The following is a 14,556-nucleotide window of genomic DNA, read 5'->3' as shown; positions in this document are numbered from 1 at the left end:
TAAACTTTAAGTGAGCTTATATATAAACTCAAGTTTGGAGCACAGCTGACGACCGTGCGTACGTCATTTTTAATTTGGTTAGGTTACTAATCATCCTATTAAAGCTGATACTATTATATTATATTCTATGATCAACTATAATGTATTTGAACTCCTAATAATGATTCCCACCACAAACCACCAATTTTTGGTCATTCATCAATACTCTTTTGCTTTGAACCCTTACGTAATTGCTTAGCAACTCAGGATTTCTGTTTATTTCCTACTATTCAGTATTACTTCGTATTAAATATTAGCTCGTACGATACACGGATTTTATTAAAGTGTTAAGTTAAAATAAAATTATTACATATATCAACTGTTGTATTTATATAGGAGTATTAGATTAGATAAGTGTTTGATGTTAAATTGAATTTCATTTTAGATTTATTTTTTTAATTGTTAGAGTGGTTGATTTTGGATAGAATTGTACATACGTAATATTCGTAATTACTCCCTCCGTATTTATTTAAGGATACACTTGCCTTTTCCAGCCGTATTTATTTAAGAGATACACTTGTCATTTTTAGTAACTTATCAACCCACCATCTAATTAAATAATCTATCTAATTTATCCTATGTCCTACGAGTAAATAGGTCTGGAGGTCCCTAAACTTTGCCAAAAGGAGCAGTTAGGTCCCTTAAGTTTCAAAAGGAGCATTTAGGTCCCTCAAAATGGATGGAAACCGCTGCTTTTTAACTTCTGTTACTAACGTCTGTTAAATGAATTAAAAATAAAGGCAAATTAATATAAAAGGCAGAAAAGGACAAAATAACAGTTACTTTTACATATTAACAATAATTAAATAAAGGGAAACTCTTTTAAGTTAGCTTTTTACAAAAAACTAGCAGTTCAAAGTATTTAACAAGGCCATTTGTACCCAAATTATTCAACACTTAATAAAATAAAATAAAGGATCAACGCTTCCTACTAATCAAATCCCCCAAATTAACACACCCAACAAGCATAGGTTAATCAACAACATTTCTCAGAGACAATTTATCAAACACCTTGTGTGCACACCCAAGTAACTTACATTTCCGGTAAAATTCATCCGAGCTCAAACCCATAAACTCCATGCATCATCATCATCTTCAATCTCATGTTTAATCAGCAAGTCAGCAACTCATACATGAAATCTAACGAGCCTACGACTACTAGTACTCTGCTCAACCATACTCTTTCAATTATATTCTTATCAACAGCCTAGCTAGCTAACATAACTTTGTGGATCAAACAACAATGCGGGGTCTAAGTGTAAAATTCCATTGTAATCCTCATCATGATCACCATCAATCATCTATCAACTTGAGCTTGAGATCACAATAATCGTGCACCTTCAAAGATCACAATAATCATCTATCAACTTGAGCTTGAGATCCTCGTCATGATCACCATCAATCATCGTTGATCCTCATCATGATCACCATCAATCATCGTTGATCCTCATCATGATCACCATCAATCATCATCGTTCTATTTTTCTCGGTAACAATCTTTTGAAATACGGAGTAAGTTTTGAAATATTGAAGTAACTATTTTTCTCAGAATTATTGAATAGGATTATGAAGAAGAAAGTGGTTTCCCCAAATGAGATCGGAGATCAATTTTTTTCAGAAAGGGAGGAGAGAGAAAATGGGGGAGCAGGGGTGTGAGTCACCATGTGGTAACGAAACCCACCCAGAATCTCTTCAATGGAAACCAACCCAGAATAAATAAGAAAAAAAATCGAAACCAACCCAAAATAAATAGAAAACAGGGGAACAAAAAAAGGGAAAAATCAGTGAAAATGTGAAATTACAATGGAATTGTTGGAGAAATCCAGGAATTAAGAAAGAGAAGCAGATTGAAGAGAATCCATAATAAAAGAGGAGAGAGAAAGAGAGAGAAAAAGGTAGAAGAAGAACTAGTGGTAGTAGTAGACATCTGGGAGAAGAGAATTTGAAACTTTAGAGTTGTGGAAGAACAACAATTAGCTGAAGTTTATGGCGATAATTGCTGAAAATTTAGAGTAAATTTGCTTGGGTTACTCACTAAATTCGATTTGATTAGGAAGAGTTGTGGAAAAACCTAGAAAAGGGGAATATAAAGGGTGAAACGTGTAAATGGATAAAAAGCCATATGAAAAAGCTAAGTAAGTTGAAAAAGCTAAGTCATAATTAAAATCAGTTGTTTTCATTTATTTATACACGTGTAAATTAATTTTCCTTTTCTTTAAAGCGGTTTTATTATTATTTTATTGAACTTAACAGAAAATGAAACGGTGTTAACAAAAGTAGCTGATTCCATCCATTTTGAGGGACTAAAATGCTCCTTTTGAAACTTGAGGGACTTAACTGCTCCTTTTGCCAAAGTTTAGGGACCTCCAGTATAGTTTACTCTATGTCCTACCTACCACCCTATTAAACAAATAATTTCAAAACTACACCCCACCCCCACCCCCTAAAATAGCATGGTCCCCACTTGTTTTACTTACTCCCTCCGTCCCGGAATACTCGACCCGGTTTGACCGGCACAGAGTTTAAGGGACTTGAATTGACTTATTTAATTTAATAGGTAGTAGTTGATAGTGGGATATTATTTTAATGTAGTTAGTGGGAGGTGGGTTAAGAGGTGGGGTTGGAGGAGAGTAGGGGTTGAATTTTTAATTATTTTTTGCATAGAGTAGGGGGTAGGTGGGTTAATAGGGGTGCAGTGAGAAATAATATAATATTGTTAGAATATTTTCATTTTTAGAAACAGGTCAAGTATTAAGGGACGGCCCAATAAGGAAAACAGGTCAAGTATTCCGGGACGGAGGGAGTATTAAAATATCTACCCAACCCCACTTGTTTTATTACTTTATTTCATTCAATTCTTCTTCTTAATACCCGTGCCCGGCCAAGTGTATCCCTTAAATAAATACGGAGGGCGTAATTAATTTAATTTTTCATTGTTAGGGTGTTTGGTTTCGTATGAAGTTGTGTACAGGGGTGTTCATCGGTCCAAACCCGGACCGGACCGAAGACCGAAATTTTGATATTCAAGACCTGAAGACCGAACTGATCATGCTTGGACCGAACCCGGACCGGGCCGGTTTGGATCGGTTGTAAACCTATTTCTATATATTTTTTATTTTTTCTACAAATTATGATAAAAAGAAAAAAATATATATAATAAACCAAATTGTTTAAGGCCTTTTTCGTAAGATAAAATAAAATATATCACAATATAGTAATATTTACAACATAGTAAATGAGAAAATAAATTTTTTTAATAGTTTATATTACATTTTATTAAGGAAATATCGGTCCGGTCCGGTCCAAAATCGGGTTTTTGACCGGACCGGACCAGACCGGACCGAAGACCGAAGTTTGATATTTCTCGACCCGAAGACCGGAACGTCTGCCTTCGGTCCGGTCCGGTCCGGTCTGGGTCGGTCCGATATGGTCCATTCTTTCGGTCCGGACCAAATTTTGCACACCCCTAGTTGTATGTATTAGTAATTAATTAATTAAAATATGTGAAATATCTATGTGGCACCTAATTAATTATCTATGTGGCACTCGATTTTTCAAATTCAAAAATAAATTAGAAATCTTATTTTTCATTGGCCGAAACCATTAGTAATCCTATGTGGCGCTTTAATAGTTCAGCAAATATACCTCCTTTTTATATATTAGATTAGGAAAATTACTTTAATTTTTAATCAGGTTTACATGTAGCACGTTAATGGTGTTAGTTTAAATGTTAAGCATATACAATTACCACTAATACTACTCATGATTACTTCTTTTTGTAATTGGTTATTTCGATTTATAATTTGAGTTACTTTTATAGTTTTAACAGAGTTACTTTTAATCTAGTTATGTACTTGTTCACTTATAGTGTTTTACTAGGTTGTTTTTTGTACTTTAATGGTGTTACTTTTATACAATAGGCACTGTTAGTACTAAGGTATAGTTTTATTTGTAATTAATTACTTAATTATATTTACAGTATAATTTCGGTTACTTTTATAGTTTTACAAGAGATAATTTTAATCAAGTTACTTTTTTTTTTTTGAAGGTAAAAATTAGTTCATTGATAAAATAGTCATACGACATCTACAATAGAAATCAAAACTAACAAATACAAAACAATTTGGATCAAACAAAATTTTAATCCGGCAAAACCACGATCGTTGTAGATGAGATCTGACAATGATGAATACCCTCTTTCACGTCGATGTTTGATACAGCCTTCAACGAGGGGGTCTTTCGATCTGTTGTAGCTTTGGTATTGAATTAAATTCGATTCAATTGATTGTAGACATAAGAATGACATCCGTTGTAACCCCGCACAAATCTTCATCAATAAATCAACTTTTCCTGAGAAATTAAAAATATGGCCCCAAACTCACACAAGGAGAGAGATAAAACCCAATAAATGGGTACAGATAACCCAATAAATGGGTAAAAAAGCTCTCCAATAGGGAGAGAATGGAGTTTTTATTCCGAACATGAAATTAAAAGCTATGAAAAACAAGAAAAGAAGGGGCTTACCATCAACCTAATGGTTGGTGGTAGCCCCTAGAAAATTAGGGTGTTGAAAGAGGAAGAGAGAAAAGGGAGAGAAAAAGGATGATGAGCGGCTAGATTTTAGTTTTAATCAAGTTACTTACTCACTTAAAACATTAGGGTAACGTAGATGTTACTGTAATATTTTATTTGGATTACTTGTTTTATGTTAACGGTGTTACTTTTAAATATAGGTAAATTAATACTAATACTACTAAGGGTTATTTCTATATGTTATTGGTTACTTTTGTTTATAATTGTTGTTACTTTAATTAGCAGAGTTACTTGTACTCCAGTTACATGTTTTTTTAATGCTATAAAGAATTAGAAGGAAAATTCATAAAATATTAGGAAGTTACCTTAATGATTTATCGGAGTTACTAATTATATTATTATGAGTTACTATTTTACTACTTCAATTCGTATTGCGGGATATATTTTTTTAAAGGTGCTTTTTTTTACAACCTTAAAAGGTGTTACTTTTACATAATTTTGAGTTACTTATTTGATCTAAATTTACTTCTTAGATTACTTACGTAACACCCCAACAATTCTTTATTTTCTGAAGTAACATTTTAATATAAAATGTAAAGAATTATCAAAGCATTATCGCCCGTGTGAAAACGTATCGGCTTATTCAGAATTTTGTAGCGGAAAACATAATAATAACTTTATAGAATAAATAGTCAATTATAATTTAACTTCAAAACCAACCAATAAAATCCACAATCAACTTAACAAACCAAGGTCAACTTAAAACAAAGCAAGGTCAACTTAAATAAATCAAAACCAAGGTCAACTTAGAAAATTATAAATAACTACACAGCCTCTCCACTCCCAACCCAATAATGCATCATCTTCAAACTTGTGGACAATGCTTATTGATCCCTAGAGACTGCTCACCAAAGTGGATTATCACAGAATCAATAAGGCATAGTCATGATCAACACGCACAAACAAAAGCATGTAACCAGCAAAGCAGAGTACTACATATTAAATATATAAATATTCCTAACATGATACTATTTAGTGGAGTAATAACAATCCTAACATGATACGAATGAACAATAACAAGTAACAACATAAAGACTCACAGATAAATTTTACTAGACTAAATTTGAATAACAATTCATTTAAATGGATTAGTTAATGGATTGAGTTGTCTAACTGAAGTAGCCTTCCTTTTGGAAGACATAATACGGGGACGACTTTGTATTCCTATGACCTACGATATCGAGGAACTTTTTAATTAAAATAGAACATGGTGATCAATCCGGTCCCAGAAAAAGCCATGGGCTACCACCATGAACCCCAACTCCTAATTGTCCGTCACTTCAGACGTGCACAGTCTAAAGCTATTGTTATCCAGATTCACTTTACATGATTTACCAATTATTATAGTTATGGCTCACCAACAACATAAATAGTATAATTAACAAATAAACCACAACTTCTTTTTATCTTGGAATTAAATAAATGTTCACACAACTTCCAATCTAGACTTAATTCCAATTGATTCAATCCTTACCAATGATAAATTACATTTCATAGGTATAAAATATCAACTTACTTAACAAGGTCCATATTCCTCATAAAGCAGTAAAATACTAAAAAGGGAACAACGATCAATCACTATCCATGTCAATATATAAATAATATAAAGTTCTCAACCAACATGCTCGCATTAATCAATCATGCCAACATAATATAAATTTCATAATATAATTCTCATGCTCAAGATGTTTATACAATGGCGCCAAACATGCAAATTCCAACATAATCAAGTCATACATAAATTCAACATGGTTTCCATTCATAGTACCACACCCATCAACACATAGGTATGTAAGTACCTTGTGTAAACAAATTGATAGACCACTTTAATAATCTCAACCAATATAATTTCATATCAAACCTCCATGAATTACAACAACAATAGAGTACTTCAAACACTTCCTAAACATGTTTAGAACATTCCCCGATATTAAAATTTAGTTACTAAACCTCCTAGCATAGTGTTTACTACTCTAATGACCACAAATCATCATAAACTCCATAAAAACATGCCTCTTAAAATTTTCAGCAATATAAACTAATTTAAAACATCTTCAAAACACATTTAACATTCTTAACATCATAAAAATAATAACTTTGATTATTTATAATCATCCTACCATGATTTCATCACTATTAAAACCCTAAAAATTCATGCTTTAATAAATAAAACCCTTATTTCAACACAATTATAGAATCTGAAAATTAATAATTTTATTATGCAAAACATATAATCCGATTTCTATTTTTACATAATCAAACTATAAATTTAAAGCATGAAAACATTAATTAAATTACTATAATCAGAACGCGCCCTTGGTTATCGTTTGAATTAGAAATTCCCAGTTAATCTCAATATAAATAGATTGGTAGAAATAATGAAAAATGATATTGAATACTCCCTCTGTTCCTTTATGTTCTTCCCGTTTGGGAAATAGTGTAGAAATTAAGAAAATGGAATCTTGTAATGATTGGGTGTAACAATAATGATTGAATGTAAGAGAAAGTAATAAAGTAGTAAAGGAAAGTAATAAAGAAATGAAGGAGAAAGAAGATATTTTTTAATAAAGTAATAAAAAATCATAAAAGTGGGGTTGGGTGGGTGAATAAGGAAATGTGAATGAATTAAATAAGGGATGATTGAAAATTTTATGGTAAAAAGGTACTCCGAAATGGGAAGAACATATAGGAACGTCCGAAATAGAAACGAGAAGAACAAAAAGGAGGAACGTCCGGAATAAAAACGGGAAGAACAAAAAAAGGAATGGAGGGAGTAACGTATTAGTTATTTCAAAAATAAATAAATAACATATTAGTCGGCGAGAAAGAGAAGAGGAAGTGCAGGTGAAAGAATCAAGAGAAAGAACCACAAATTCAGAGAAAGGGAGAAAGAATCAGAAATTCAGGATGGATGTAATAAAAATCCAGCAAATAAGTTCATCCAAAGCTATCGAGAAGGTGGTCGTCCACCCATTGGTGCTTCTCAGCGTAGTCGATCACTATAATCGTGTTGCACGCGACACCAAGAAGCGCGTCATCGGTGTTTTGCTCGGAAGCACATTCAAGGGTACCGTCGATGTCACAAACAGCTACGCCGGTAATTTCTAGATCTTAACTTCCAATTAATTTCCGATTTTTAAATTTTGAAATGGCGTTTTCCTAAGTTTAGGTTTTAGGGTTTGCAATTTTTGTGAGTTTGAATTCAGTTTGTTGTTTGTATAGGTTTAGGGTTTGTACATTTTCTTAGCCCCCTTCAATTCAAATTTTCTCTGTTAGATTTTCGGGTTTTGCAATTTGCGAGAGTTTAACCTTCAAGCTTCTGTCTCTTTTTGTTCAATGATATCGGGAATTTCTGTAGATGCAGAAATTCGGAAGATGAGCTGATTTATGTTGTTGCGTCTGAAACTGATATTGAATCGGTTTTAAATTCGGGCTGCATGTTTGAATAGAACTGTGTATTCTCCATGGGTTGCAGCTATAGATTATACGATCCAGTGACAATGATGCTTCAAAGCATTTAGCAAATTGTGCTCCTTTTACTTGGTGGTTTATATGAAATAGGATGTTTGGATTTTGAAATTTGTTGAAGTATAGATCTTATGAAGCTCAGCCTAATAATATTGAAAGTAGTACTTCATTCATAATTTGTGATGGGAAAACAGTTATGTTGATTTCTACCCTCATGCTTATGTCCAGTCCTATGTGAAATTGAATTATGTCCAGTCCTATGTGAAGTTGAATCCATTACCTCCTGATCTTGGATGTTACCACTTGGCACCGAATGTAAAAAGCATATCCGGAGTAGCTATATTTAACAGTTGTAAGTCCTTGGTGTGTGTCTTGATGGAAACCTTGTTCCTTTTTGTGCTTATGAACATTCAATTTTGTTTTTAATTTAATTTTATGATAACTGCTTTTATTAGTGTTGATTGTTGTTAGCTCTGCTAGACGTAGATTTCCTTGCAACATAAAAGGGTTTCTGGATGAAGATTTATGTTTATCCTCTCTCTAGGGTCAAACTACACTTCTGACCCATTGAAAGTGTTTTACCCAATCTCGCGTGAGAGAAGTATACATGCCTTATGCTTACTAATTGTATTACATAGGTCGTATGCATCTGAGGTCGTATGCATCTGATGCAAGGTATTAATGTACTATGTATAACACAGTTAGGATAGCATTCTGATATTTTTTTTTATTGGTTTTACAATACAATAGGGTATTATTTATTCAATACAAGTTCAAGTGGTTGATGTATGGCTTGTGACTTTTGTCGGTGGTTTTCTGACTTTTAACCTGCTTGGTGAAGATTATTCATGTTCGACCCCTCTCTTTTTTGTGTTTTCTTGTTCTGACATTTGACTCAAAACATACAGTCCCATTTGAAGAAGATGACAAGGACCCTAGCATTTGGTTTCTTGACCACAATTACCATGAATCTATGTTTTCCATGTTCTGGAGAATAAATGGTAATTTTCTAAAACAACACCTGTTATCCCAACTATTATTCCTGTTGAGCTTGAAGTTGATTTCATCTATTACTGGTTCTTCTTAATTTTCAGCAAAGGAGCATGTCGTGGGCTGGTATAGCACTGGTCCTAAGCTACGAGAGAATGATTTGGATGTCCACAGATTATTTAGCGAGTAAGATAACTATTTTCTACTCGGAGCTCAAAATTAGGTTTCATTGTGTTTTCCTGCATATTTATTGTTCAATGTTGGTCCTGTATATTTTCCGAAACATTTAATACTGTCTTCTCATATTTTGTCTTGATATTTGTAATGTAGAAACTTCACTTTGGAATTTCACTCACTCATAGATGGAAGTTACTTTCTTTGCTAAGGAAGTCGTTGGAAAATTCTTGAGGATAAATCAGAGATAATTAAATAGTCAGGAATTTAGTGACCTTAATGTTTATATGATCATGAGTAGCTGAGTTAATACTGCTAAACCTACAAAGTAGACCATACTTGGACACAAAGGGTATTTAAGGTGGTGTTGGGAGTGCAATTTGTTAGAACTGGTTTAACACTTTCACCACTAATTTTGATTAAGCAGACTGCAGACCGTGTCAAATATTTCCCTACTGCTGTAATATTGTATGCAATCCACTATTTTATCAAATTTTGGGCTGTTAAGAATTTGTATAAGCCAGTGATACACTTTCTTGATTATTTTTCCTTAATCCTTACACCGACTTCTCTTACAAGACTAATAAGCAGAATTTTTGTTCCCTATTGCTGTTGACCTGACTCTAGCTTTACATATATTTCGGGTGTTATAGCTATGTTCCAAATCCGGTCTTGGTTATCATTGATGTACAACCAGAAGAGCTGGGAATACCAACAAAGGCTTATTATGCCGTTGAAGAGGTTAAAGAGGTAGGATTCAATTTTTTCCCCCTGTTGTCTGATCAGCATTCTAACCTCATTTAGTCATGTTATATAAAGAAACTGCCACTTCAATGGCTAATTCAAATTCGCATGTTCGTCATTTACAGAATGCAACACAGAAGAGCCAAAAAGTATTTGCACATGTTCCTTCTGAAATTGCTGCCCATGAAGTAGAGGAAATTGGTAAGTCTTACCACTGAACATGGTTGTTTTGTTTCAAAATTGTTGCATCATTTGGACTTTTGGCACTATTTTTTTGTCTTACTTTGACCATATTTCACTACTAATATATAAAAACAGATACTATTATGTAAAATATTCTTGGGTTCTTGTAGATTTCTGATGTATCAAATTTTTTAAACTTTCATCATGTATATACGATAATGTTGTAGGAGTTGAGCACTTGCTTAGAGACGTGAAAGATACAACCGTCAGTACTCTAGCAACTGAGGTAATTCCTTTAAGTACTCTGCTATTTTTTGGCTTAATGTTATTCTGTGTTTGGATAGCGGAAAGGACTGATAAGGGTAAAGATACTTATTTGTCACCGTGTGTTTTGTTGGAGAAAAACTAACCCCAATTTTATGAGCAGGTGATCGGGAAACTTGCAGCTCTAAAGGGGTTAAATGCTCGTTTACGGGAGATTCGTGGTTATCTCGAACTTGTCATCGAAGGAAAACTCCCACTAAACCATGAAATACTGTACCACTTGCAGGTTTGTTCATCCTTAGTTTTGCTTCTTTTTTTTGTATCTGTTCTTAATTCCTAGTGATATTTTGTTTGATAACTAAATGTATGGTACGTTCTACCAAATATAACCTCTAGGTCGCGGGTCTATGTGGGTGCTTGTGTATTATTATAGTTGCAGAAAATTAGGGACAGAAATGAAGATGGAAGGCGGAGGTGAGGGTGCCAACATTACGAGGCGTGATATGCTGTGCATTATTATGAGATTTAGTAAAACTTTGTCACCCAGAATAATATTACTTGATAAAGAATCCTTTATTAAACAGGGGGCTTAGGGCAAGCCTTAGACAAAGAGTCAATGAACAGTAAAATAAAATTACCAAATTCACTGCTGCATGTTTTCTATCGTGATTCTCCGTCGTCGGAGGAGAACTGCCTATTATGTTACTTCATATTTGTGTCCTCAAAGTTACAATTTGTTACATTTATTTCCCATGTTAATACGCTTAACTTTGCAGTTCTTTTGTTATAAGCTTTTCTTGCTAGCAGATCCTTTGATTAGCCTTATTCCTAAGTTTCTTCTTATATTATTTACTATTCTTGCTAGCAAATCTTATTACTAATTTTTGTGTAGGATGTGTTCAACCTTTTCCCTAATCTCAGTGTCCTTGAGTTGGTCAAGGCTTTTGCAGGTATTGAAAAAAAATCATTATCAATATTTTTCCTGGATTATATACTGTATTTTTTGTGATTGTGTGTACCTGCTTGTTTTTGCAGTCAAAACAAACGACATGATGTTGGTTATATATCTGTCTTCTCTTATCCGAAGTGTGATTGCCCTCCATAACTTGATCAACAACAAGGTGAATATTTCTTCCTAATATCTAGAGGCACTTGTTGTTTGATTATTTTATTTGTCTATTATTTTTTCTAATAAATTTCTAATACGGAGACTTCAATTTTGAAGTCCAAGTGGGCTGGCACTTGGTTGTGCTTGGTGCCTACTAGGAAAAAAATAGAACATGTTGCTTACTGTTCTATTGGACTTATTTTGACTGAACATATATTATCTGAACATAACTTATCTGCACTTATTTTATCTGAAAAAAGCTTATTTTGTCTGAAATAAACTTATTTGTGTGTGAAAATGTCTGAAAAAAACATATTTTTGCTGAACTTATATTATCTGAACTTATCTGAACTTATCTGAACTTATTTTGTTTGAAATAAGTCAAAGTAAGTCGAACAAAACAAAGCCTAAATTGACAATTGGTGCTTCCTAAAGTCAGTTTATGTTAGTTAATACTCATCTTTTTAATTTCTGCTCTTACATTTCCAGTCTTCCTCCCATTTCTTTGCCTTGTCCATTGTCTTATACTCTTGTTATTTGTAATATTTAACAAAAGCCTTGAGAAATTTGAAACCAAGGTGTAAGAATATTAGATTTTGTAAAGCTATTCTCTAATTATATGAAGTACGTCTTTAATCTGGCTGTACAGTTTGTTGCCTGACTAGTTTTAGAGATGGTTAACTTTGGTCGTGGTTTGTAACTTTGTAAGCAAGTAGCTAGTTTGTACTTAGGCTGGTCAAAATGGGAGTTTGAGTCATAACATAAAACATTATCTTATTCTTTTATTGTTGATAATCGTGTTTTTTTGCCATTTCAGATGCTAAACAAAGAGCACGAGAAGTCCGAAGACTCCAAGTCAATACCTGTAGCTGTTGCCGCAGGATGCTGAGCTCAAGAGTATATCCGAGTTGTAGAGATGGATGGAAGTTGTATAGGCTGTTTGACATAACAAGAAAGTAGATTTCCTCATCTGTCAGTGGTTTTTTCGGGGTGAATTTAGGGCAGTTTTTCTGATATGTCATTCTTTTCACATAGAAGTAACATTTGATTGGATTATACTCATCCTTTTTTAACTAATGAAGTAGTACGGAGTATCACCTATTCAGATTTTCTATATCAGATGGTGATCAGAAGGGAATTTGTAATTAATTTACGGTAATCTTCATTTTTCACTTTCTTACAAACTGAAACACTCTACTCGTATCATTCAATCTCGGGCTGGGCCTTGTAGGAGGATGAATTTCGGAACCCACTCATTTTTCAAATTACAAGTAGAAATCTAAAACATCGATATATTCCATACTTGAACAAAACTAATGCCCATATGTAAATTATACCATTATACATTGCCCATAGTTTTCGAAACTCCTCACAAATAGGGTTTGTTTTTCTCTGACTTGTTCTGATTTATTTTGTTTACGGCCAAGTTAGGCAAAAGTAGCGGTAGCGGGTAACGGTTAGTGATATAGTAACAGTTGGAGTAGCGGGTAGCGGTGAACAGTAGCGGGTAGAAGTTAGCTGTCAAAGTAGCGGGTAATTAATATGAGTGTTCGGTAAAAGTAGCGATTGATATTATAAAATAAAATAAAAGCTAAAATATCATTTAAAACTTTAATATAATTTTTTCAAACGCTATCAGCAACCTTAAATGCTACTAATTTTAACGTTTGACAAAAGCTACTCAACCGCACCAATTGAGGTTGGCATGAATGGTTAAGGGCCTCTTGCTCGTTAACCAAGGTCTCGGGTTCGAGCCTTGGGAATGGAAAAAATCTCAACTGGGAGGGATGTTGTCAATCGAGGTACCCATGCAAACTCCCGCGGGAGATTAGTCCACTCGCCGAAGGCGGTGGGAACTCCTTGTAGTAGAACCAAAAAAAGCTACTCAACCGCTACCTCAACCGCTACAGCACTACCTAAACCGCTATCTTGCCAAACACCTACACATTTTACAACTAGCGTTTTGACAACTAGATCAAAACGTTACCCGCTACCTCAAACGCTACCGCCGAACACGCCGTACAGGTTATACTTTTCTTGGTAATGTGAAAATCTCACTTTGGAAGTTACTTTCTTTGCTAAGGATCTTATGACCGATGCAACGTCTTCAGACATTAGTTAGCTTAATAATTTCTCCGTTTTTTAATTATTGCATCATTAAGATTTTGACATCATTCAAGTATTGTGAATTATATGCAAGGAAATATATTTTTATGTTAGATCTTATTTGAATCGTCTCAAAATATCTTTTCAAAATATCTATAATTTTTTGTAATGTATAATGAGAGATATCTGTGGTTAAAATTGTATATCAACAAACGTGAAACCTCAAATGGTGCAATTATAAATTAAAAACGGAGGAAGTATTTGATACGATCAAGAGTAGCTGAATTAAGATGGTTATACCTTAATCCATGGGCACAAGGGTTTTGTGTGTGGAATTTGTGAGAACTGGTGACACCTTTTTATTAGGGCTGTCAAATCGAGTCATCGCATCAGTTATAAACAATTCGGATCAGGTCAAAATCGGTTAATGTTGGGTCAATGTTTCTATTCGAGTCGATTTGGATCGGTTTGAATAACTTTAGTTTGGATGAAGTCGGGTCCTAAATTGTTTTTGATTGAACTCGATTTCAGTTTGTTGGGTTACACTAGGCGAGTATTAAGGGACGGAGGGAGTAATACATTGTATTATATTCTAATTGAAAATTCAATCTAAATCATATAACCGACATATTTGCTGAATAACTAGAGCGCCACATAGGAAAACTAATGATTCCGGTCAATGAAAAATAAGATTTCTAATTTGTTTTTGAATTAAAAAAATCGAGTGTCACGTAGATAATTAATTAGATGCCAAATGGATATTTTAATTAATTTATCTAATATATATATATAAAGGAGGCATATTTGCTGAAATATTAGAGCGCCACCTAGGATTAATAATGGTTTCGGCCAATGAAAAATAAGATTTCTAATTTATTTTTGAATTA

General features: G+C 33.5%; 1 protein-coding gene across 1 annotated transcript; it reads left to right on the top strand.

Annotated features, from left to right (window-relative positions):
* Window positions 1–7,327: 7,327 nt before the first annotated feature.
* LOC110788063 (26S proteasome non-ATPase regulatory subunit 7 homolog A) lies at window positions 7,328–12,677 on the top strand. Its single transcript, XM_021992708.2, has 10 exons — window positions 7,328–7,729; window positions 9,009–9,101; window positions 9,195–9,276; window positions 9,918–10,014; window positions 10,134–10,209; window positions 10,419–10,477; window positions 10,619–10,741; window positions 11,348–11,405; window positions 11,491–11,576; window positions 12,381–12,677. The coding sequence occupies exons 1-10, from the start codon at window positions 7,540–7,542 to the stop codon at window positions 12,450–12,452; spliced, it is 936 nt and encodes a 311-aa protein (XP_021848400.1). The 5' UTR covers window positions 7,328–7,539; the 3' UTR covers window positions 12,453–12,677.
* Window positions 12,678–14,556: the final 1,879 nt, after the last annotated feature.

The sequence above is a fragment of the Spinacia oleracea genome, chromosome 3, assembly GCF_020520425.1.
Source record: "Spinacia oleracea cultivar Varoflay chromosome 3, BTI_SOV_V1, whole genome shotgun sequence".
NCBI lineage: Eukaryota > Viridiplantae > Streptophyta > Magnoliopsida > Caryophyllales > Amaranthaceae > Spinacia > Spinacia oleracea.
The sequence above is the reverse complement of the archived record's forward strand: the minus strand, read 5'-3'. Positions and strand labels throughout refer to the sequence as shown.

Excerpts from the sequence above, each read along its gene's own strand:
- LOC110788063 (XM_021992708.2), top strand. The coding sequence starts at position 7,540 with ATGGATGTAATAAAAATCCAGCAAATAAGTTCATCCAAAGCTATCGAG. Across the intron at positions 9,102-9,194 it reads CATGTTCTGGAGAATAAATG|CAAAGGAGCATGTCGTGGGC; the intron begins GTAATTTTCTAA and ends CTTAATTTTCAG. Across the intron at positions 11,577-12,380 it reads ATAACTTGATCAACAACAAG|ATGCTAAACAAAGAGCACGA; the intron begins GTGAATATTTCT and ends TTGCCATTTCAG.